The following is a 23,215-nucleotide window of genomic DNA, read 5'->3' on the forward strand; positions in this document are numbered from 1 at the left end:
ATCCCCATCTTAACTGATCTGTCCATCCTCTCTATCCCCATCTTAACTGATCTGTCCATCCTCTCTATCCCCCTCTTAACTGATCTGTCCATCCTCTCTATCCCCCTCTTAACTGATCTGTCCATCCTCATCTTAACTGATCTGTCCATCCTCTCTATCCCCCTCTTAACTGATCTGTCCATCCCCATCTTAACTGATCTGTCCATCCTCTCTATCCCCCTCTTAACTGGTCTGTAGGAGCTGAAGCAGGACATCTCCAGTTTCCGCTATGAGGTGTTGGATCTGCTGGGGAACAGGAAGCCCCCGCGGAGAACCTATTCATCCAGCAGTGAGGCCACTCAGCAGGATGAGGCCAACAATGAGGGGGAGGGAGGGGCCGGACAGGGTCCCTCCAGGGACCAAGGGGCCAAGGGGGTGTCCTTCAGCACGTCAACCGCTGAGAGGAAGAGCAAGGACTCTGGGTTCAGTGTCTCTGCCCTCTTTAAGTCCATGTCAGGGGTGGAGGGGCCAGTGGACAACAAACCAAAGTGCAACGGGCTGCGGTTCTCCTCCTCCTCCCCTTCATTTGCTGTGTTCAGCCGCACTGGTGGCCAGCTGCAGCGCTTCTCCAAGTCCAAGAGAGACTCCATCAGGCGGCTGGGTCTGCTCTTCTCCCGCATGAATGGACACGTCCCAGAGCACAGGGCCGCTCCTCCCTGCATGCACCAGCCCACCTACAGCATCTCAGATGGCCTACTTCATCAGCCCACAACCTGGCCGGACGTCCATATCGCCCCCGATCCCCAGGTTACATGCAGCCAGTTTCACCTGGACCGGCTGGGGGTGAACCTGAAAGAGCTACCCCAGGCCCAGGCCCAGGCCCCACCCCTGGCCCCAGCCCCTACCCAGGGTTCACCCCAGCAGGCTAACGGAAGTGACAGCCTGCTCCTACGGCCCCCGAGCCTCTCTCTGCCGCCCCTGGGCCCCTCCCTACCGCCCCCGGGCCTCTCCCTGCCACACCTGCACTGTGCTTCTGGCATCAGGGCCTCCAGCATCAGGGCCTCCAGCTCCCAGGCTGTCCTCCTGGGCTCTAGTGAGGACATGTATGAGTCCTGGATAGGACCATGTGATGAGCTGGACTCTTCAGAGTGGTGGGCTGAGCAGGACTCCATCACCACACAGCTTTAGAGACACCCGCCACCCCCATATGTTCAGGTCACACTGCTGAGGACAGAGAAAAAGTGTCTGACAAGTATTCAAAACCCAGGACTAATTTTCTCAAAGATATTATAGGAAGATTCTAAACATATAAATGAGAAAAAAAACTTTATTTATTGCAATATAACTACGTTTGCATACTGCCACCTACCTGTGATGCTTAGATCTTTGTTTACGGATTGTAAGTTCACTATCCCTCAACACGTGTCCTCATACAGTTTCGGCCCAGTTAATTCTATTTTACCTATCAACTCATCACTGAGATAAGGGGGTCATATACACAGGTCAGCTATTACCATTGTCCAAACTTCTACTCTCTTACAAATATGTTTAATCTCTTGTTGCAAGTTTTTCGATTGTCTTTCACCAGACTGTTTTGCCAGGTAGTGTGCCACATACAAATGCCAGATGTCCTCTATACAGTAGTGTGTTCCTTTTGGTACATCATAACCGAAACATGGATGGTTAATATCATGGTGGAATTTCAGGTTAAATATTTTCAAGTTGTTTTTGGACAATTAACTAAGAATACTGTCCTCTGTTTTTCCATGAAAGTTCTCTTTTTCTATAGTTTCTTGTTAATAAGCCACTACCCATTTTTGGCTATTGAGACAGGAAATGCATGATATTAGTAGGGGTAGGTTTATTTATCCATAGTTTTAATGTGTTTACTTATAGTCTCATTTACTTTGGACAAGATGGTTATGAATTATAATACTCAAAATCATTTTGGCAGAGGACCCCTACGCAAACAATGTTTCACAGTTGTTGAAAACAAGCGTGTATACAAATACACATTTTTATTTGATAATTAGATTAAGCGTTATCTATTCAAATATATTAAGCCATGTTTGACTGATTCTTTGGAGAACTAGGATTCCAAGACTGGGCCATGTGGTATAATAGGCTGTATAGTGGTCAAATAAAACTGGACTGAACTGTCCAAAATGTTGAAATAGCTATACTCTGGGCTATTAGTGACAACTCAATGCATTCACTAGTTGCAGTATTCAGGACTCACCTTAGATAATGTGCCATCCCATCAATTCAAAATGAACAGTTTAGTAATTGCATTTGATCATTTGACCAATCAGATCAGCTATTTTGCCCATAATTGGGAAAGATCAGAATGACTGCCTGTGTAAACACAGCCAAGCTCAGTGAACAAAACTGCCTGAGTACCAGTGAGCTAGCACTCTCCATGGTGCTGATTATGACAGGAAGGGTAGCAGCAACATCGGTCTTGTGCGCTGTCCCGGGTCCTGGCCCTCAGATACCATCATCGTACCAAATTACTTCTCTAAAGCAGGGCTCTCCAACCCTGTTTATGGTAAATGTTCCCTCCAATCCTAATCAAGCGCACCTGATTCTAATAAGAAGCTGGTAGATCAGCTTAGTTCAAAGATTCTTGAAAGTTGGAGACAATCCTTGTTCGGCAGGGAAACTTTATTTTATAGGTGAATTTGATGAAGGAAAACATTTTTTGTAATTTGTAAAAATATTTTTAGTATTGTTAATTTCCCTGTCAGGCTCTGTGCCAGGAAATGCCGCAGTCCTATAGGATCGAAATGTCTAAATCCCCCCACAAATGTTGAAAATGTTGTTTCTTGCAATAAGCCCTCTGATTAAGGAATATTTTTCTCAAAACTGTGACTCCTAAAAAACTCTAAATGAGCAGGGTTAGCTATAACATCTCTTGATTACAGGTATTGCAACAAGACAAGGTAACCCATACAAATTAAATGGAAGTATGGAGGTAGTTGCCATTTATGAAAGTGTTATTCAATTCTATGAGTTATAGTAGTGAAGGCTAAATTCAATATTTTATAAAATATGTTTATGATCCATGGTATGACCATCGTAAAACAATTACATATGTTAGCTTTGTAGAAGCTTTGTAGAAGCCTCAAAGGATGAGACACAGCAGTAAACTAGCAAGCTAGGCAGCTGTTTAGCGTTGTAGTACATTCACTAATTTGTTTGTAAACAATTAACAAGCTTGTTAGCTACCACGTCATGTTCTTGTCAACCAGTCAGAGTAGCTAGCAAGTAACAAGATATCTCAAAAGTCTAAAACCACTTCAGGGCAAATAAATCAGATTTGACCATCGCATGCCCAGGAATCAGATTTATGACTTCAAACCACCTATGCTGAAATGTGGCTTAAAATGTCTGATTCCATGTGGCTTTTGGCTGTTCAGACTTCAGGAAAAACAGATTCAAATCTGATATGGCCCCAAAAACTGTGGCTTTAGATAACTCAAGTCTATGGTTCAAATATGTTCATTTTAATTAGGTTTTAGAATCATAAAGCAACTTAGGAGAAACTATATTGCTACTGTGAATACCACTTGAATAAAAGTAGAAAATATGCAATTTGTCAAATCTGTAAAACAAACTCCATCAGAGAGCTGAAAGAGCTAATAGAACGTTTGTTTTTAATTGGGGATTTAAATGAATAATTTCCCATATTTTTTTTTTTTTTAAATTGATCTTGGAGGCAAAAATATGTCTGTTTTGAGTAGCTGTTGTCAACTCAAGTCAGTAGCTTGTCACCGGTCACTAATGGCTAACCCCCTTAGGATACATTTGTCAATACTTGAATCATTGTTCTGCAACACATGCTTAAACTATTAAAATATTTGTTGTGCTACACCTAATACCATTTTCTTGATAAATATTGTTTTAGGTTCTGAATCTAGAAAAACATGCTGAAAGGCTAAATTAGTCCTGACACAGTGAGTTCTATAAATGCAAACAAAAAGTTCAGATTTATTAGATATTTGAATAATTTAAAGGTTTAAATTAAACAATCAAGGCCTTAACACTTGTTGGACAATACGTAAACATGAAATTTCTCTAGTATCTGAGTTTACATCATAGAACTTGCAGCTAAGCAAGCACAAATGTCTTAATGACTGATACATATTACTTTATAATCTTTTAAAATTTTAAATGTATTTAAATTGTACCTTTATTTAACTAGACAAGTCAGTTTAGAACAAATTATTATTTTCAATGACGGCCTAGGAACAGTGGGGGGCAGAACGACAGATTTGTACCTTGTCAGCTCGGGGATTTGAACTTGCAACCTTTCGTTTACTAGTCCAACACTAACCACTAGGCTACCCTGCCGCCCCGGCAAAAAAAGAAACGTCCCTTTATCAGGACCCTGTCTTTCAAAGAATTTGTAAAAACCCAAATGACTTCATATCATAAATGGTTTAAACACAGTTTCCCATGCTTGTTCAATTAACCATAAACAATTAATGAACATGCAACTGTGGAACGGTCATTAAGACACTAACAGCTTACAGACGGTAGGCAATTAAGGTCACGTTATGAAAGCTTAGAACAACTAAAGAGGCCCTTCGATTGACTGAAAAACATCAAAAGAAAGATACCCAGGGTCCCTGCTCATCTGCGTGAACATGCCTTAGGTGTGAAGGAAGCATGAGGACTGCAGATGTGGCCAGAGTAATAAATTGCAATGTCCGTACTGTGAGACGCCTAAGACCGCACAACAGGGAGACAGGACGGACAGGCTGAGAGTCTGGACTGAGGGCTTGTAGGCCTGTAGTAAGGCAGGTCCTCACCAGACATCACCCTGCAACAACGTTGACTATGGGCACAACCCCACCGTTGCCGAACCAGACAGGACTGGCAAAAAGTGCTCTTCACCGACAAGTCGTGGTTGTCTCACCAGTCTCGAAAGTTAGATTCGAGTTTATCGTCAAAAGAATGAGTGTTACACCGAGGCCTGTACTCTGGAGTGGGATTGATTTGGAGGTGGAGGGTCCATCATGGTCTGGGGCGGTGTGTCACAGCATCAGACTGAGCTTGTTGTCATTGCAGGCAATCAACGCTGTGCATTACAGGGAAGACATCCTCATGTGGTACCCTTCCTGCAGGCTCATCCTGACATGACCCTCCAGCATGACAATGCCACCAGCCATACTGCTTGTTCTGTTCGTGATATCCTGCAAGACAGGAATGTCATTGTTCTGCTATGGCCAGAGAAGAGCCCGGATCTCAATCCCATTGAGCACGTCTGTGACCTGTTAGATCAGAGGGTGAGGGCTAGGGCCATTCCCCCCAGAAATGTCCATGAACTTTCAGGTGCCTTGGTGGAAGAGTGGGGTAACATCTCACAGCAAGAAATGACAAATCTGGTGTAGTTCATGAGGAGATGCACTGAAGTACTTAATGCAGCTGCTGGCCACACCAGATACTGACTGTTACTTTTGATTTTGACCCTCCCCCAGTTAGTCACATCTGTGGAACTTGTTCAGTTTGTCTCAGTTGTTGAATCTTATGTTCATACAACTATTTACACATTTATTTTCAGCAAACTTATGTTGACAGCGAGGTCATTTTCTATTGCCGAGTTTGATAATTTAGTGTATCATATTAAAGATTAAGATATTTGCAATCCAGACGACTTGACAACTGTGGGAAGCATTAATGTTAACATTAAGACTTATTTTGATTGTCCAGTCTTCCAGGAATCTCAGAGTTTACAGTTGGCACAAAAACCTAGAGGGAAGTGCTCCAGGAACAGGGTTGAGAGCCCTGCTCTAAAAAGGACAGCTCAAATGATAAACTTGACTTATGGGAAACAAAACCGTTTTATTAATTAAACATGAAAATAATGTATTAAACATTCTGTAAACACTGGATCAGAGGGTGTCTGAAATGGACCCCTATTCCCTATATAGTGCACCACTTTTTCAAGGGCGCCCTATTCCCTACATCAGTGGTACACAAACTGGGGTAATAGTACCTCTGGGGGTACTTGAGAAGACTCATGAGACCATTGTCCTACTGGTAAAATGCAGTAGGGGGTAGTTCAGGGCAAAATTCAGTTGGTAGTACAGTAACTGAAAAAGGATGGGAACCACTGCCCAACATAGTGCACTACTTTTGAATAGGGTGCCATTTCAGACAGCCACTGACTAGCAAACTTCAAAAACATGCAAACTTCAAAAGAAGAAAAGTGGAACAAACGTTATACATGACATAGGGTGACATATGGTGAATGTGGGCAGTTAGAGGGGCCCACCTCCCTCCCCCAGTGCTTGGTTACATGCTGGGAGGAATAAAGTGCCCTGGGTGTGTGGGTGCAGTGACATAGTTGACTGGGTGATTGGAGGGGCAGTAGGAAGCGTGCACATGTGGTTGGGCAGGGCCTGAGTTCCAGGGTGTGAGGTAATGGTAGGTGGTAGAGAGCATTGGAACATAAGGCTCGTAGGTGTGGAGGGGGGGTTGGCTGCACTGGTCCTGAAGCAAGGGGTAGAACACTGTGGCTGGGGCTCCTGCTGAGGGAGGGTCCATGGGCAGGGGGGTGCCTGGTAGGAAGGAAAAGGTGGTGGGTGAGGACCAAGGTAAGAAAATAAGTCTCATGTAATACTTGAGGTCGTAAGATTGTGACACTGAAGATCTTGCTCAATGCAGATGTGCCATTTCATAATGAGGTCTGGAGGCAGAGGGGTGACGCTGACCATTGGCAAGAACATCTCCCTGGCCATCAGGCCCTGCTCTCCCAGTCTCTGGGTAGGACTGGGGGACTGTGTGATCAGAGGGAGGAGGGGCTCCGGAGTAGGACTGGAACTGTTGCTCGGCATTAGGCTGCTGATACACCTGCTGCATCTGTACCATGGAATGCCAATAGCTCTGCTGATACCACTGTTTCAACATGGATAGAAATCAAAAGGTACAGGTTGTTTTCATTCAAAGACATGTCTAGTGTCTCATGCCAAGTAACTGTTCACCCATACATACTATAATCACTTACTTGGACTCCTAAATTAAAGTAATATTGGAGGACCTTGCCATCTACAGAAAGAGAAAAACATTTAGTTACCGTCACATCTTCAAAGTCAACCATAAGAAGTGCCATGGGGAAGCATATCTAACCTCGTGGAAGGTCGTTGGCGTTGGGGTCATAGGAGTAAGGTGGAGGGGGTATGGTGCTGACCGCTTCCCCCATCTCATTCACAAACCAGGGAGAGGAAGGAGGAACCTGAATGGATGAAACTACAAACAAGAGAAAATAGGCATCAGTTAGGTATTAGGGCTTAATAACTCCTTTGGTCTGACCATCACCCTTAGAGTGGGTACCTTGTCTGCCCATTGCGTGTGGGGGCATGGGAGCCCCTTGAGGATAGTTTGAGGGTGAAGCAATTGGTGCTGGAAGGGTCTGAGAGCTGCTAGAGGAAGAGGTGAAGATAGTTGCTGGGGCTGTGTTTAAAGCCTGTGCAGGCATGACTGCTGACTTCACCACCACCTGAGGAAACAAAACTAAATCTGACTACAATTGACAAACAAGGTGCTTTAAAAATAAAATAAAAATAGTCAGCCACATGACGTAGATGCAAAGTAAAACAGGCTAGGTGGTCAAGTTCCACAACTAAGAGCATGAGGTTAACGTTGGCTGTTTTGATCCCGCGGCTACTACACGGTAAGAGTGTGAAGCGAACTGTTTGGCAGAGTGAAATCTTACACATCGCAATATATATATAGATATTTTTGGGAGATTCTTCAAAGTAGCCACCCTTTGCCTTGACAGCTTTGCACACTTGGCATTCACCTGGAATGCTTTCAAGTCTTGAAGTAGTTCTCACATATGCTTAGCAGATGTTGGCTGCTTTACCTTCACTCTGCGGTCCAATTGAGTTGAGGTCGGGTGATTGTGGAGGCCAGGTAATCTGATGCAGCACTCCACTTCTTGGTCAAATAGCCATTACACAGCCTGGATGTGTGTAAGGAGCACAAACCAGATGGGATGGCATACCGCTGCAGAATGCTGTGGTAGCCATGCTGGTTAACTGTGCCTTGAATTCTAAATTATTTTTATTTTTTAAAAGTCAACAGCAAGGCATCCCCACACCTCTTCCTCCATGCTTCACGGTGGGAACCACACATGCAGATATCAGCCGTTCACCTACTCTGCATCTCACAAAACTGATTCACGCAGTCTCCTCTGAACAGTTGATGTTGAGATGTGTGTTACTGGAACTCTGAAGCATTTATTTGGGCTGCAATCTGAGGTGCAGTTAACTAGAATTAAGTTATCCTCTGCAGCAGAGGTAACTCTGGTTCTTCCTTTCCTGTGGTGGTCCTCATGAGAGCCAGTGTCATCATAGAGCTTGGTTTGTCGACTGCATTTGAAAATCTGAAAGTTCTTGACATTTTCTGGATTGACTGAACTTAATTTCTGTTTATTTGAGCTGTTCATGCCATAATATGACTTGGTCTTGTATCAATTAGGGCTCTCTTCTGTATACCACCACTACCATGTCACAACAACTGATTACCTCAAACAAAGGAAAGAAATTCCACAAATTAACTTAAGGCACACCTGTTAATTGAAATGCATTCCAGGTGACTACCTCATGAAGTTGGTTGAGAGTAGGCAAAGATGTCAAGGCAAATGGTGGCTACTTTGAAAAAAACTCAACTATAAAAAGTATATTTAGATTTGTTTAAAACTTTTTTGGTTACATGATTCCATGTGTTATTTCATAGTTTTGATGTCTTGACTATTCTACAATGTAGAATTTTTTTTATTTTAAAGAAACCCTGGCATGAGTGTAAACTTTTGACTGGTATTGTGTGCGCGCAAGCAGACACCTTGACTTTTTCCACACTTTGTTACATTACAGCCTTGTTCTAAAATGGATTCAAAATGTCCCCCCCCCCCCAATCTACACATAATACCCCATAATGGACAAAAAGCAAAAGCTGTTTAGACATTTTTTGCAAATGTATAAAAATATATCACATATGTATTCAGACCCTTTACTCAGTACTTTGTTGAAGCACTTGTAGCTGCGATTACCATTTTGAGTCTTCTTGGGTATGACGCTAGAAGCTTGGCATACCTGTATTTGGAGAGTTTCTCCCATTCTTCTCTGCAGATCCTCTCAAGCTCTGTCAGGTTGGATAGGGAGCGTCGCTATACAGCCACTTCTATGCTGCTGCTACCCGATCTACGCAGTCACTTTAATAACCATCTAGATATTACCTCGACACCGGTGCCCCGCACGTTGACTATACCGGTACCCCCTGTATATAGCTCTGCTATTGTTATCTACTGCTGCTCTTTGTTATTCTAATTTATTTAAAATTAACGGTGGGAACCACACATGTTTGTTTCTGGGGCGGCAGGGTAGCCTAGTGGTTAGAGCGTTGGACTAGTAACCAGAAGGTTGCAAGTTCAAACCCCGAGCTGACAAGGTACAAAAAAATCTGTCGTTCTGCCCCTGAACAGGCAGTTAACCCCCTAGGCCGTCATTGAAAATAAGAATTTGTTCTTAACTGACTTGCCTTGCTTTTAAAGGTAAAAATAAAATATATATTTTTTGTATTTTCTTAACTGCATTTCTGGTTAAGGGCTTTAAGTTAGCATTTGACTGCAAGGTCTACTACACCTGTTGTATTCAGCATTTGACTGTAAGGTCTACTACACCTGTTGTATTCAGCATTTGACTGTAAGGTCAAATGCTGTTGTTGTCCTGTTGGAAGGTGAACCGTTACCCCAGTCAGAGGTCCTGGGTGCTCTGGAGCAGTTTTCATCAAGGATCTCTGTATTTGCTCCGTTCATCTTTCCCTTGGTTTCTCCAGATGTGAAACTTGGCATTCAGGCCAAAGAGTTCCATTTTGGTTTCATCAGACCAGAAAATCTTGTTTCTCCTTTTACTGAGGAGTGGCTTCCGTCTGGCCACTCTACCATACAGGCCTGATTGGTGGGGTGCTGCAGAGATGGGAGAACCTTTCAGAAGAACCACCATCTCCGTCAGTTACCATCAAGTTCTTGGTTACCTCTCTGACCAAGGCCCTTCTCCCCAACTGCTCAGTTTGGCCAGGCAGCCAGCTCTTGGAAGAGTCTTGGTGGTTCCAAACTTCTTCCATTGAAGAATGGAGGTCACTGTTCTTGGGGACCTTCAATTCTGCAGACATTGTTTTGGTATCCTTCACATCTGTGCCATGACCCCATGGCTTGGTTTTTTGCGCTGACATGCACTGTCAACTGTGGGACCTTACAGACAGGTGTGCCTTTCCAAATCATGTCCAAACAATTGATATTACAATAGGTGGACTGCAATCAAGTTAGAGCAAAATTTCAAGGATGATCAATGGAAACAGGATGCACCGCACAAATGAGTCCCATAGCAACGGGTCTGATTACTCACATAAAAAGTCAAGCCAGACAAGTAACTTTTGTCAAAAGAAAATGAACCTTCTACAGTTTGAGTAAACTTAAAACCTGATGTTTGTTTCTGACAAAATGTGACAATTGAGGAGTTGGGTAAAGCGGATTGTAAAGCTTCTAGTACCTGCTGTGACTGAGTGTAGCTATAGCTAGCCATGCCCTCTTGTGGTGAGCCAGCACGAGATCCTCCCTCTTCAATGGTCTGTAAAGGCAGGCAAAACAAATGGAGACAGGAATGCAATCAAACCCAATAAAAAGCAAGTAAATTGACATGAATGGGAAATTATACAATACATCTAATCATCCCACATTTATAGTTATTAAAAGTTTCAACAAAAAAGCAAGTGGAGAGTACCAGGTTGGCAGTGGACTCTGCCGCAGCATACACAGATGGGCTCTGGAACACTGTGTCTGCAAGAGGATTTAAAAAGACAATTGTGAACTTTTATCCATATTGTACAAGGGGTCTTCAAATTGTGAGCCTTGACTGTTACCAAATGACAGAATCAGTTGGGAAATGAAATAGCCCAATAACCTAGTGGAAATCTGTTGAAAATACATCTACAGAACAGCATACAATAAAATGGTGGCCAAGGACTGTCCTACCAGCTCTTCATCAACTTCACAGAAACCTCACAAGCAGGTGATGTCAACACACTCACCTTCACCAGTATAGATGTACTCCTCTGAATATTCACCTGAGACACACCAAGGATTTACCATTTACATTCCAACTCAAAAACAAATACATTTTTTGTGATCAAGACTGCGTCACTGGACAGGCTGGCCTACCCTGGTCGTCACCATTGCTCCTCTCGTCAGCGTCCTCCTCTGATGAGGTCAAGGCCTGTTTACCAGATGTGGGGATGGGGCTCGGCCCCTGCTGCACCCAGAATGTAGGGAGTGCTGGAACCATGGGATTTTCTACAGTCTGTCCCTAAAGAGACAGTTACAAAAGTAGACAGCAGGTTGACTTGAATACTAATGCTCCCAACTATCAAAGTCTGTAGCCTGAGGGCTTCTGGACTGGCTACATAGTTACCGACAAGGGAGGGAAGGCAGTTTCATCTCCCCCCTCAATCTCATAGAAGGTGATTGTTCCTTCCATGTCCTGTGCCTCCTGTCCTGTCTCGGGGACGTAGCTGAACTGGCACTCCTTGTTGATAGCAGGGATCTGGCGCCTGCTTCGGCTGCAAGAGCTCAAATGAATGTACGTACTTTTATAGACACAACACCACGTCATGTCGAACCATGACTACATTCTCTATGGGCAGGGCCACCGGTAATATCCAAAGTTACTGTAGCTCAAATTGCTCATTCTGCTTGACATTGCTAAGACGATAAAAGGCGTATTACCGTGACCTGAATGAGTAGTTGTCGAAGCTGTGGTAGCAGCGTTTTCCTGAGTGAGGGTAGTATGTCATCTCCGGCCCAACGAGGGGATGATTGTTCAGGAAACGGGCTGAACTTCTGAACAGAACCCAGATTGACAACAGCATAGATACCAGCAGAATATAATAAACGGTAAGGAACATGACCTTCAGTCATGGTGAAGTACAGCAGTGGCGTAAAGGTGTTTTAGAGTGATATCTGTCAAATTTAAAAGCACACCAACCTGGGTGGGCCATATCCTCGCGGGGGCCTGGGTGGAAGATGAGGCCGATAGTGTTCGTAGGGCATTGTCTCTGGTGGTGGTATGGGGGCATGCATGCCAGGGGCACGCCCAGGGGGTAGGCCGCCAGGGCCTGATTGAAAGCGGGGAGGCAGGCCAGCCACCATCAGCATCTCCTTCCCTCTGGGTTTCTTAAAGAAACGCCGCCGGCCACGCAACTCTGAATCTAACATACAGAAGGGCTAACCGTTGTACAGGTCCTCAATGGTCCAAGGCCAATACAATGTTCAGTGTTAATAAAAACATACTAAGACCATCTAATGGTTAAAGGGCATACTGACCCATCTCTCCAGGATACTGCTCAGGCCGGCTGTATGATGGTCCCTTGCGGCTCGGGGTGATGTTCCAGGCAGGGACAGGGTTCACAGGCTTGAAGTTAGTCAGAGACACAAGATGTCTGAAAGGGGTGGGTGGGGTATAGAGAGGTCTCATAAACCTAATATTGAAAAGAGCACCTTCTTGATGGTGAACCACTGCATCTATCATACTGTATGACTGAACCATTTGGGATGGTACATTTACATTTTAGTCATCTAGCAGACTCTTATCCAGAGTGACTTCCAGTGCATTCATCTTAAGATAACTAGGTGGGACAACCACATACAGTAAGCACATTTGCCTCAATAAAGTAGCTATCCGCAGTCAGAGTAAGGACTCTGCTTCAAGGGGAAGCTGGTTCCATAATTGGGGTGCCAGGACAGAGAAGCCCTGTCTGGGTTGAGTGGGAGGACCAAGAGATCAGAGGTGGCAGAACGGAGTACTCGGGTTGGGGTGTAGATTTGGAGCAAAGCCTGACGGTAGGGAGGGGCAGTTCCTCTTACTGCTCTAATACAAGAATGTGCCAGAAAACTAAAATAAGCACACATTGATGGGTACTGTGTGGAAGTGCCTATGTGTAAGTCAGTTCAATTGGGGGTGTTTTTAAAAAAAGGGACAGGTATCTCACTTTTCTCCAAGCTCTTCGATGAACACTGTCACAGCGCTGGGGTGAGTGCCCACCTCCTGAATGAAGGCATTGTAATACTTCCCTTTGGGGTCTAGACGAACCTGCATGGAAGACATGGGCTACCCTTATTCATTTGGAGTATTTTTTTTCTCTTCACAAAACAATCTTAATTTAGTGGATAAATTGGATTACTGTACCTGACACTTGTCTCCCAAGAAGTACTGTCTTCCAGCAAACACCATGTAATCAGTTTTCTGCATCTCTGTTTCAGAGAAATTATATGCCATTCCAGAACACCCAATTATACAACTGCTCTACATTAAGAAATGAATGTACGGTATAACATATCATCCCCACGGATAAAAGGTCTGCTCTGTGTGAATCTTGTCGTTTATGACTAATGTCTCATTAATTCAGCAGTTCCACAAGAAACCCCAACAGAAGGGGGCAACATGGCATACCTCTGCGACTGTCATGCCATACGTCAAACTGGACATTTCTGTACATCTCAGAATCCAGTGCTTTGAGCACCTTGTACGGGAGAGAGAGTTTTGCTGGTCCATCTGGAGTCTTAGGAAGAGAAAGAAACTGGATTTGTGTTCCTAGAATCTAGTCTTCGTCAAAAAATTTTTTTTATAAACTACAACTCAGTGGTAACAATAGACGCTATAGAAAACGTTGCCACCTTTGCTTCCTCTGCTCCAGGTCGGACTTTGTCCTCTGTGCGACTGTGCCCATTGAACTCCCAATCATCCCTACAAGAAAGTAAACAGAGTGTAGAAAAATTGTACTTTACAAAAACCTGATAAACAAAATTCATACAATGACTACAATACACACGGAGTGTACTAAACATTAAAACCAGCTCATACTTGAACATTATTGAACGATTTGACTATTAGATGTTGTACGTTTCTTTCGGGAAACGGTATTACAAACCGGGTTGACCTTAAAATGGAGGGACAAGTTTAACCTTAAAATTGAATCACTTTTTTTTTACTGAATAAAGCATTAAAAAAAAAAAACATGTAAAAAGTGTTGGGCCCATGTTTCAAGAATTGAAATAGAAAGACCAGAAATTTTCCTGCATGTTTCTTTCAAATTTGGTTTACATCCCCGTTAGTGAACATTTCTCCTTTGTCGAGATAATCCAGCCACCTGACCTGCGCGGCACGATCATTACACAGGTGCAGACCCTTTTCCAGCACACGACAGACGTCGCACGCATCTCTTGGCGGCATCAAGAAAGCCATGGCCATTCCATTCAACAGCGTAGAGTTCCGGTTATATTACAAAATATTTTTGGGGTTCTCATATGTTTAATGTTTTTTGGCTGCCGTTCTATTAGAACTCCTTGGTCTGCCACAAATTGCGCGTCGCCCTCGTGCAGCAATGGTTTCAAACACAGAAAAGGGTCTATAATAATTTGAAAAACCTTTTAGGCAAGTCCGTTAACTAATTCTCATTTACAATGACGGCCTACCCCGGCCAAACCCTAACGAGATGCAATTGTGCATCTCCCTACGGGACTCCAAATCACGACCTTTTGTGATGCACACTGAGGTGCAGAGCCATAGAACGCTGCGCCACTCGGGAGACCCATATAAAAATGGCCACTAAAATCTGCAGTGTTGTCACACAACACTGACTGCAGGAATGTTCACCAGAGCTGTTCCCAGAGAATTTAAAGTTCATTTCTCTACCATGAACTGCCTCCAACGTTGTTTTAGAGAATTTGGCAGTACGTCCAACTAGCCACACAAACCGCAGACTACGCGTGGCCACGCCAGCCCAGGACCTCCGTGTCCGGCTTCTTAAGCTGTGGGATCGTCTGAAACCAGCCACCTGATTAAACTGTGGGTTTGCACAACCGAAGAACTTCTGCACAAACTGTCAGAAACTGCCTCAGGGAAACTCATCTGCATGCTCGTCTTCCTCACCAGGGTCTTGACCTGACTGCAGTTCCAGCGTCCTAAACAACTTCAGTGGGCAACTGCCACAGGAGAAGTGTTCTCTTCACAGATGAATCCCGGTTACAACTGTACCAGGCAGATGGAAAACGGTGTACGGCGTCATGTGGGCGAGTGGTTTGCTGATGTCATTGTGAACAGAGTGCCCCATGGTGGAGGTGGGGTTATGGTATGGGCAGGCATAAGCTACAGAACATGTCTCAGCTCCTCCATGGCCTGCATTCTCATCGAACATTGAGCATGTTTGGGATGCTCTCAATTGACGTGTAAGACAGTGTGTTCCAGTTCCCGGAAATATCCAGCAACTTTGCACAGCCATTAACGAGTGGGGCAACACTCCACAATCAACAGCCTGATCAACTCTACGTAAACGAAATGTCACCCTGCATGAGGCAAATGGTGGTCGCACCAGATTCTGATCTACACCTAACTTTATTTTTTTCAATGTATATAATAATCTTCAGAAATAACTGTCAAATCAAAAAAATACCTAGGGATTTACAATGATGCTAAAAACGTGGCCATTTTGGGATGAAGTGTGTTCATTTTTCTAGAAGTCAGAGTGTACACAGTAGGACATGTCAAAATGTTGAATTTTGGCACTTTACCAGGTCTTTAGTTAAAAGTATGTATTGAATTTTCCATGTGGTCTATATTAATAGGGCACTTAATATAAACAGGCTTTTAAAACTCAATATTGGTGCACAAGTTAAAACATCAAAGGGATGCAAAAGGGACTCTTATGGAATGACCCAAGTAACTAGCAACTGTAAGACTTGGGTTTAGTGTAGAGGGCTTTATGGAAATCAACTTCACCTCAGAGTCTGACCCCTGTCCTCAGGGGTGTCATAGCCTGCATCCTCACTGCACACCGACAGGCTGTTCCTATAGCGACGACCTCCGCCATGGAACCCTTCCAAGGCTCCTTGCACCTCTGCCTCGCCGACACCAAGGACTTGTGTGTACAGCAGCTCATACAACAGAGCTGGATCCAGTTGGAGAAAAAGGTGGTACATTTCCTATTCACTACACATGAAAGTACTGATCATTTAAAATATTGAGTAACTAAAATAAATGAGTAGCCAATTTATAGGACTTAAAGAGTGAAGATTTATCCACTGCTGTGGAGCTGATGGAAGGAGCTATAGGACGGGCTCATTGAAATGGCTAGAATGGAATTGAGTCAAACATGTGGTTTCCTTATCTTTGACGTGTATGACACGGTTCCATCTATACCATTACAATGACCCAGTCTTCCAATAACTCCTCCCACCAGCCTCCACTGATTTTTCTGAATTCTGATGAGTGAGAGTACAGACCTTGACACAGAGCTGCGTGGATGGGGTAGTTCCTGGGGTACACAACATCATAATGGCCATTGTTGGAGCAACACAGCAGAATCTACAACAGAAGTGTGAAGTGTAATGCATTTTTACTCTTAACCATTCATCAAAATGGGAAAGAGTCCCCACAAATCAAATTGTCTACAGCAGTTATTCCCAAACTGCCGTCGGCGGTACGCCAAATAAATAAAACAACGTATTTTTACTTCACATTTTCAAACAGTCCATTTATATTGCAACAAGCGGTTCTGTGAAAATTGAAGCCATTGCCAGATTTCTGAATTGGGCTCCGGTCAGACTATCCTGTCTTGGCAAATCACGCTGTTAGAACACTAATGCCCTTTTACAACCAGGTACCTATGTGAGAGTGGATTCTCAGCCCTCACTAGCATGAAAATTAAATACAGGTTGACTGTGTGGAAAATTATTTAAGACACTCTCTCCAACATTGCAGAGTTATGTGCATCCTTTCAAGCACACCCTTCTCATTAACCTGTGGTGAGTTATTCACAATTTGTGATGAACAAATAAGGTTATGTAAGATGGTTAAATAGAGCTAAATATATTGATGATTATTTTAAGCGCTGTCACTTCCCACGAGCCGTGTTGTAACAAACACTCATTCTTATGCTTAATAAATGTATCGTATAGTGTGTTGGTGTGTGGCAGGCTTACAATGATGGCAAAAAAAACATTTGAGAGTGTGCTGACCCTGGTGCTAGAGGGGGTACGCAGCTAGAGGTTGAATGTTTGAAGAGGTACGGGACAAAAAAAAAAGTTTGGGAACATATGGTCTACAGAATAGAGAACGAACTAAGAGAGAAATAGAGGTAACAGAGACTTAAGCATGACTTGCTGTTTTTTTCCCCCTGGTTCAATGAACGAAGTAGACCAAACCCAGCTGCTATTGCGTTGCTGTCTATGGGAGACACACCAAGTTACCGAGACTGGAACTGACTTTTTTTTGTTGCTTCCAATGGTAAGCAGTCTGAATGAACCCCATTTTCATGTATATAACCATCTTTGGCTGTAGTCTTCTCAAATGAGAGCAGCACCATCTAGTGGACAAACCAAAGCACACTACAAAAAGCATGTGGACACCTACTCAAACATCTCATTCCAAAATCATGGGCATTAAAATGGTCCTCCCGTTGCTGCTATAACAGCCTCCACTCTTCTGGGAAGGCTTTCCGCTAGATGTTGGAACATTGCTGCGGGGACTCGTTCCAGTCAGCCACAAGAGCATTAGTGAAGTCGACACTGATGTTGGGCGATTAGGCCTGGCTCGCAGTCGGAGTTTCAATTCAAAGATTGATGGGGTTGAAGTCAGGGGTCTTTGCAGGCTAGTCGTTCTCCACACAGATCTCTACAAACCATTTCTGTAAGGATCTTGCTTTTTTTTGCGCAGGGGCATTGTCATGCTGAAACGGGAAATGGCCTTCCCCAAACTGTTTCCACAAAGTTGGAAGCATAGAAACGTCTAGAACATCGTATGCTGTAGCATTAAGTTTTCCCTTCACTGGAACTAAGGGGCCTAGCCTGAACCATTAAAAAACAGCCCCAAACCATTAATCCTTCTCCAAACTTTAGGGCAGGTAGCGTTCTCCTGGCGTCGCCAAACCCAGATTTGTCCATCAGACTGCCAGATAAAGCGTGATTCATCACTCCAGAGAAACACGTTTCCACTAGAGGTCGACCGATTGTTTTTTTTCAACGCTGATACCGATTATTGGAGGACAAAAAAAAGAAAAGCAGATCACGATTAATCGGACGATTTTTTACATTTGTAATATTGATGATTACAACAATACTGAATGAACATTTATTTTAACACACCAATAAAAATCTATTTAGCCTCAAATAAATAATTAAACATGTTCAATTTGGCTTAAATAATGCAAAAACAATGTGTTGGAGAAGTAAAAGTGCAATATGTGCCATGTAAAAAAGCTAAAGTTTAAAGTTCTGAGCAAGGAACTAACATATGAAAGATGGTGGTTCCTTTTAACATGAGACATCAATATTCCAAGGTAAGAGGTTTTAGGTTGTAATTAATAGAGTATTTATAGGACTCTATACCATTTGTATTCCATATACCTTTGACTATTGGATGTTCTTACAGGCACTTTAGTATTGCCAATGTAACAGTATAGCTTCCATCCCCTCTGACGCTACCTGGGCTTGAACCAGGAACACGTCGACAGCCAGCCTCGAAGCATCGTTACCCATCGCTCCACAAAAGCCGCAGCCCTTGCAGATGAAGGGGAAAAACTACTCCAGGTCACAGAGCGAGTGACGTTTTAAACGCTATTAGCACGCACCCCGCTAACCAGCTAGCCATTTCACATCGGTTACACCAGCCTAATCTCGAGAGTTGATAGGCTTGAAGTCATAAACAGCGCAATGCTTGAAGCACAGCAAAGAGCTGCTGGAAAGTGCTGTTTGAATTAATGCTTACGAGCCTGCTGGTGCCTACCACCGCTCAGTCAGACTGCTCTATCAAATCATAGACTTAATTATAACAAACAGAAATAAAAGCCTTTGGTCATTAATACGGTCAAATCCGGAAACTATTATTTCGAAAACAAAACGTTTATTATTATCGCATATACCCTGACTGAGTACAATGAACGCAAGAGAACTGACACAATTTCACCTGGTTAATATTGCCTGCTAACCTGGATTTCTTTTAGCTAAATATGCAGTTTTAAAAATATATACTTGTGTGTATTGATTTTAAGAAAGGCATTGATGTTTATGGTTAGGTACACGTTGAAGCAACGGCAGTCCTTCCGCAAATGCCACCGCATCGATTATATGCCATGCAGGACACGCTAGATAAACTAGTAATATCAACCATGTGTAGTTAACTAGTGATAATGATTGATTGTTTTTTATAAGATAAGTTTAATGCTAGCTAGCAACTTACCTTGGCTTCTTACTGCATTCGCGTAACAGGCAGGCTTCTCGTAGAATGCAATGAGAGGCAGTTGGTTAGAGCCTTGGACTAGTTAACTGTAATGTTGCAAGATTGAATCCGAGCTGACAAGGTAAAAATCTGTCGTTCTGCCCCTGAACTGTTCCTAGGCCGTCATTGAAAATAAGAAATGTGTTCTTAACTGACTTGCCTAGTTAAAAAAGCCAAATTGGTGTCCAAAAATACCGATTTACAATTGTTAATGAAAACTTGAAATCGCCCCTAATTAAAATCGTCCATTCCGATTAATCGGTCGACCTCTAGCTTTCACTGTTCCAGAGTCTAATGGCGGCGACCTTTACACCACTCTAGCCGACGCTTGGCATTGCACATGGTGATCTTAGGCTTGTACCCGCCCGCTCAGCCATGGTAAGCCTTTTCATGAAGCTCCCGATAAACAGTGCCGCTGTTGCATCCAGAGGCAGTTTTGAACTCTAGTGAGCGTTGCACCTGAGGACAGACGATTTTTACACGCCATGTGCTTCAGCACTCGGCGGTCCCGTTCTGTGAGTTTGTGTACTACCACTGTGGCTGAACGGTTGTTGCTCCTAGAGGTTTCCACTTCAATAATAGCACTTAGTTGACTGGGCAGAAATTTGACAAACTGACTTGTTGGAACGGTGGCATCCTATGACAGTGTCACGTTGAAAGTCACTTGAGCTCTTCAGTACGGATCATTCTAATGCCAATGTTTGTCTATGGAGATTGCATGGCTGGGTGCTCAACTTTTTTCACCCGTCAGCAACGGGTGTGGCTGAAATAGCCAACTTGACTAATTTGAAGGGGTGTCCACATACTTCTGTATTACACATCACCTCCTATCCACACACCTGGTTCAATTAGCAACCTGGTAATTACTTCATTAGTCAGGCATTTAAGATGCTTCAGGGCCTGGGCAGTGAATAACCACACTTACCTTCTCCATGTAGTCTACTTCAGTTATCTCCGTTGGTGGCTTCCCAGGATACCTGTATACAAGGAAGCACCGCCTGCCACACGGCCAACAAACTTATTTCAGGTTACATTAAACTGCATTTCACAAATCTAATTCTCCATATCACATTTGACAATATCCTGTCGGCCAACGCAAAGGTTGTGCAATGTGGCAGGTGATGTTTAACTGATAACACATTGTGCAGCACTTACCTGTACAACGACGACAAAGCCTTTATCTCAACTTGGCCAGTGGTTTCCTGGGGAAAAACATATTTAACAGTATGTACATGACCTTTCTTCATATGGTCTGAATCTGACCCATGGCTTGTGCAATGTGCTTTTATAACATGTAGTTCTATAAACATACCTTGGGGTCCTCCAGACGTTCCAGATACTTCTCAAACGACCCTTCAACAAACTAGGAGATAAAGCATGCCATTAGACTTAGATTTTAAGCAATCAGTGCTATCTGGAATTCTTGGGACGCCCCTACACTTAAACATTTTGAAGTCAACTTACAGGTTCAAAGTTGCATCGGTTCTCTCTCATGAAGGTGACACAGTCTTTCCTTATCTTTTGATGGTAATTCTGAGAGTAATACATCTTGGAGGAAAGAAATCAATCATTACATAGTGCACCTGTAATTCATATTCGACAATATCCTTTTTGCGCCTTGGAGCATAGTGTTGTGCAATTCACATTTTAACTCTGGCCTCGGCAATAATTTCAGTCAGCCAAATGAACCATAGCCGAAGACAGGCAGGCTAAATAAACCCATGAGTTCCCAAACGACCATTTATTTTGAAAAAAAGACAACTTCCTATTCGCACACCATGAATTCAGTCAGATAAATGTAATATATTATATTCTGAACGTTGAACGTCAAATGGGACGTATAAAAACATTTCGCTAAATTGCTCTAGCCTACCTGCTCAGAGACAGCTCGAAATAGACAGGACGCGTCTCGTGCCATCATTTTCCTGTAGAGACCGATGCTGGCTAGATACTCGTCCATGTTTACAAAATACTTCTTCAAGGCTTTCTGCATTTTAAGGATGTTGTAAATAAAAAAACTATAAATATGCAAAGCTTCATAACTTTCCGCGTAGAAGATAAACATGAAGTTCGAAAGTTTCCTTTCGAGTTGGAATAAGGAAACAGGTGCTAAAACTGAGCACTGATTACAGAGCCAACACCGTCATTCGTGCCAACCGTTGAAAACTTTATTGAAAATTCTTGTCTTTGATTGGTTACACTATATTCTTGTTTTTTCATAATACTGCACCCCCATCTATTTTGTTTATAGCCTCCCATGCCTTATCCAGTGAAAAGGCTACTCCACAGCCAGAAATGAATGATAAACCTACCTCTGAGGAAATTATTTGTAAAAAATCTGGCCAAAATCTAACCGAATATACACCAAATATACAAAAGTATGTGGACACCCCTTCATATGAATGGATTTGGCTATTTCAACCACACCGTTGCTGACAGGACTATACAATCGAGCACACAGCCATGCGATCTCCATAGCAGTGGTAGGTCACACATGGACTGCCAAGTGCTGTAAAAATAGTTTGTCCTCGGTTGCAACACTCCAAACTGCCTCTGGAAGCAATGTCAGCACAATAACTATTCATTGGGAGCTTCATGAAATGGGATTCCATAGCCGAGCAGCCGCACACAAGCCTAGCTTGCCGCCATTTGACTCTGGAGCAGTGGAAACGCTTTCTCTGGTGTGATGAATCACGCTTCGCCATCTGGCAATCTGACTGACGAATCTGGGTTTGGTGGATGCCAAGAGAACGCTACCCGCCCCAATACATAGTGCCAACTATAACGTTTGGTGGAGGGGGAATAATGGTCTGGGGCTGTTTTTCATGGTTCAGGCTAGGCCCCATAGTTCCAGTGAAGGGAAGTCTTAATGCTACAGCATACAATGACATTCTAGATGATTTTGTGCTTCCAACTTTGTGGCAACGGTTTGGGAAGGACCTTTCCTGTTTCAGCATGACAATGCCTCTGTGCACAAAGCGAGGTCCGTACAGAAATGGTTTGTCTTGATTGGTGTGGAAGAACTTGACTGGCCTGCACAGAGCCCTGACCTCAACTCCATCTAACAACTTTGGGATGAATTGGAACCCCAAACTGCGAGCCAGGACTAATCGCCCAACATCAATGCCCGACCTCACTAATGCTCTTGTGGCTGAATGGAAGCTTTGTCCCAGCAGCAATGTTCCAACAACTAGTGGAAAGCCTTCCCAGAAGACTGGAGGCAGTTATAGCAGCAATGTTCCAACAACTAGTGGAAAGCCTTCCCAGGAGAGTGGAGGCTGTTATAGCAGCAATGTTCCAACATCTAATGGAAAGCCTTCCCAGGAGAGTGGAGGCTGTTATAGCAGCAATGTTCCAACATCTAGTGGAAAGCCTTCCTAGAAGCGTGGAGGCTGTTATAGCAGCAATGTTCCAACATCTAGTGGAACGCCTTCCTATAAGAGTGGAGGCTGTTATAGCAGCAAAGGGGGATCAACACCATATTAATGCCCATGGTTTTGGAATGAGATGTACAACGAGCAGGCGTCCATAAACTTTTGGTCATGTAGTGTTGCATCACAGAAACATGACATGATAAAGCTCCTCCTTCTCAATATTAATATAGTCAAGGTAAATTTAAAGAACAACACAGTTTACAGTCTGAAAACAGTGTCACAATGGACAGTGTCTTGCCTCCAATGTTATTTCCTTCCTTTTCCCTTTCCTCCACTTCCTGACTTCTCTCCCTCCTAGGATGAGTGGATACAGATTATATGCTACATCAGGATTGTGAGTTATAATGTTGTTGCCTGCACTTAATGTTGAAATATGAGTTGATCATTGTAGCCTATCAGTGTGTAGGCCTAGGCAGTATGTTTAACTCAGGGGTTGAAGATCCTGAGTTGCAGCCCCACCACATTATTTAG

General features: G+C 43.5%; 2 protein-coding genes across 7 annotated transcripts in view; one reads left to right on the forward strand and one right to left on the reverse strand.

Annotated features, from left to right (window-relative positions):
- The window catches only part of LOC124007486 (short transient receptor potential channel 5-like), a 40,935-nt gene extending 37,081 nt beyond the window's left edge, over positions 1-3,854 (forward strand). For all 3 annotated transcript variants that reach the window (XM_046318097.1, XM_046318098.1, XM_046318099.1), the window contains one exon: positions 238-3,854. In XM_046318097.1, the coding sequence (XP_046174053.1) occupies positions 238-1,167 (930 nt within the window). In that variant the 3' untranslated portion in view covers positions 1,168-3,854. The remainder of the gene's footprint in view (positions 1-237) is intronic.
- A 1,952-nt stretch (positions 3,855-5,806) lies between these two features.
- LOC124007226 (putative bifunctional UDP-N-acetylglucosamine transferase and deubiquitinase ALG13) lies at positions 5,807-21,480 on the reverse strand. 4 transcript variants are annotated; one of them, XM_046317635.1, is made up of 24 exons: positions 21,184-21,480; positions 20,775-20,858; positions 20,623-20,673; positions 20,466-20,512; positions 20,236-20,308; positions 16,319-16,400; positions 15,816-15,984; positions 13,715-13,784; positions 13,491-13,599; positions 13,227-13,291; positions 13,030-13,130; positions 12,365-12,480; positions 12,027-12,249; positions 11,774-11,881; positions 11,454-11,592; positions 11,204-11,348; positions 11,074-11,109; positions 10,767-10,822; positions 10,536-10,613; positions 7,318-7,483; positions 7,114-7,233; positions 6,992-7,032; positions 6,699-6,882; positions 5,807-6,545 (listed from the first exon to the last, which is right to left on the reverse strand). In XM_046317635.1, exons 1-24 carry the CDS (start codon positions 21,373-21,375, stop codon positions 6,280-6,282), a joined length of 2,721 nt encoding a protein of 906 aa, XP_046173591.1. In that variant the 5' UTR covers positions 21,376-21,480; the 3' UTR covers positions 5,807-6,279. The 4 variants fall into 4 exon arrangements, with proteins under 4 accessions (XP_046173591.1, XP_046173590.1, XP_046173589.1 ...); XM_046317634.1 differs by having other exon boundaries at positions 11,768-11,881; XM_046317633.1 differs by having other exon boundaries at positions 11,454-11,601; positions 11,768-11,881.
- Between the last annotated feature and the right edge of the window lie 1,735 nt (positions 21,481-23,215).

Source organism: Oncorhynchus gorbuscha, linkage group LG20 (assembly GCF_021184085.1).
Source record: "Oncorhynchus gorbuscha isolate QuinsamMale2020 ecotype Even-year linkage group LG20, OgorEven_v1.0, whole genome shotgun sequence".
NCBI lineage: Eukaryota > Metazoa > Chordata > Actinopteri > Salmoniformes > Salmonidae > Oncorhynchus > Oncorhynchus gorbuscha.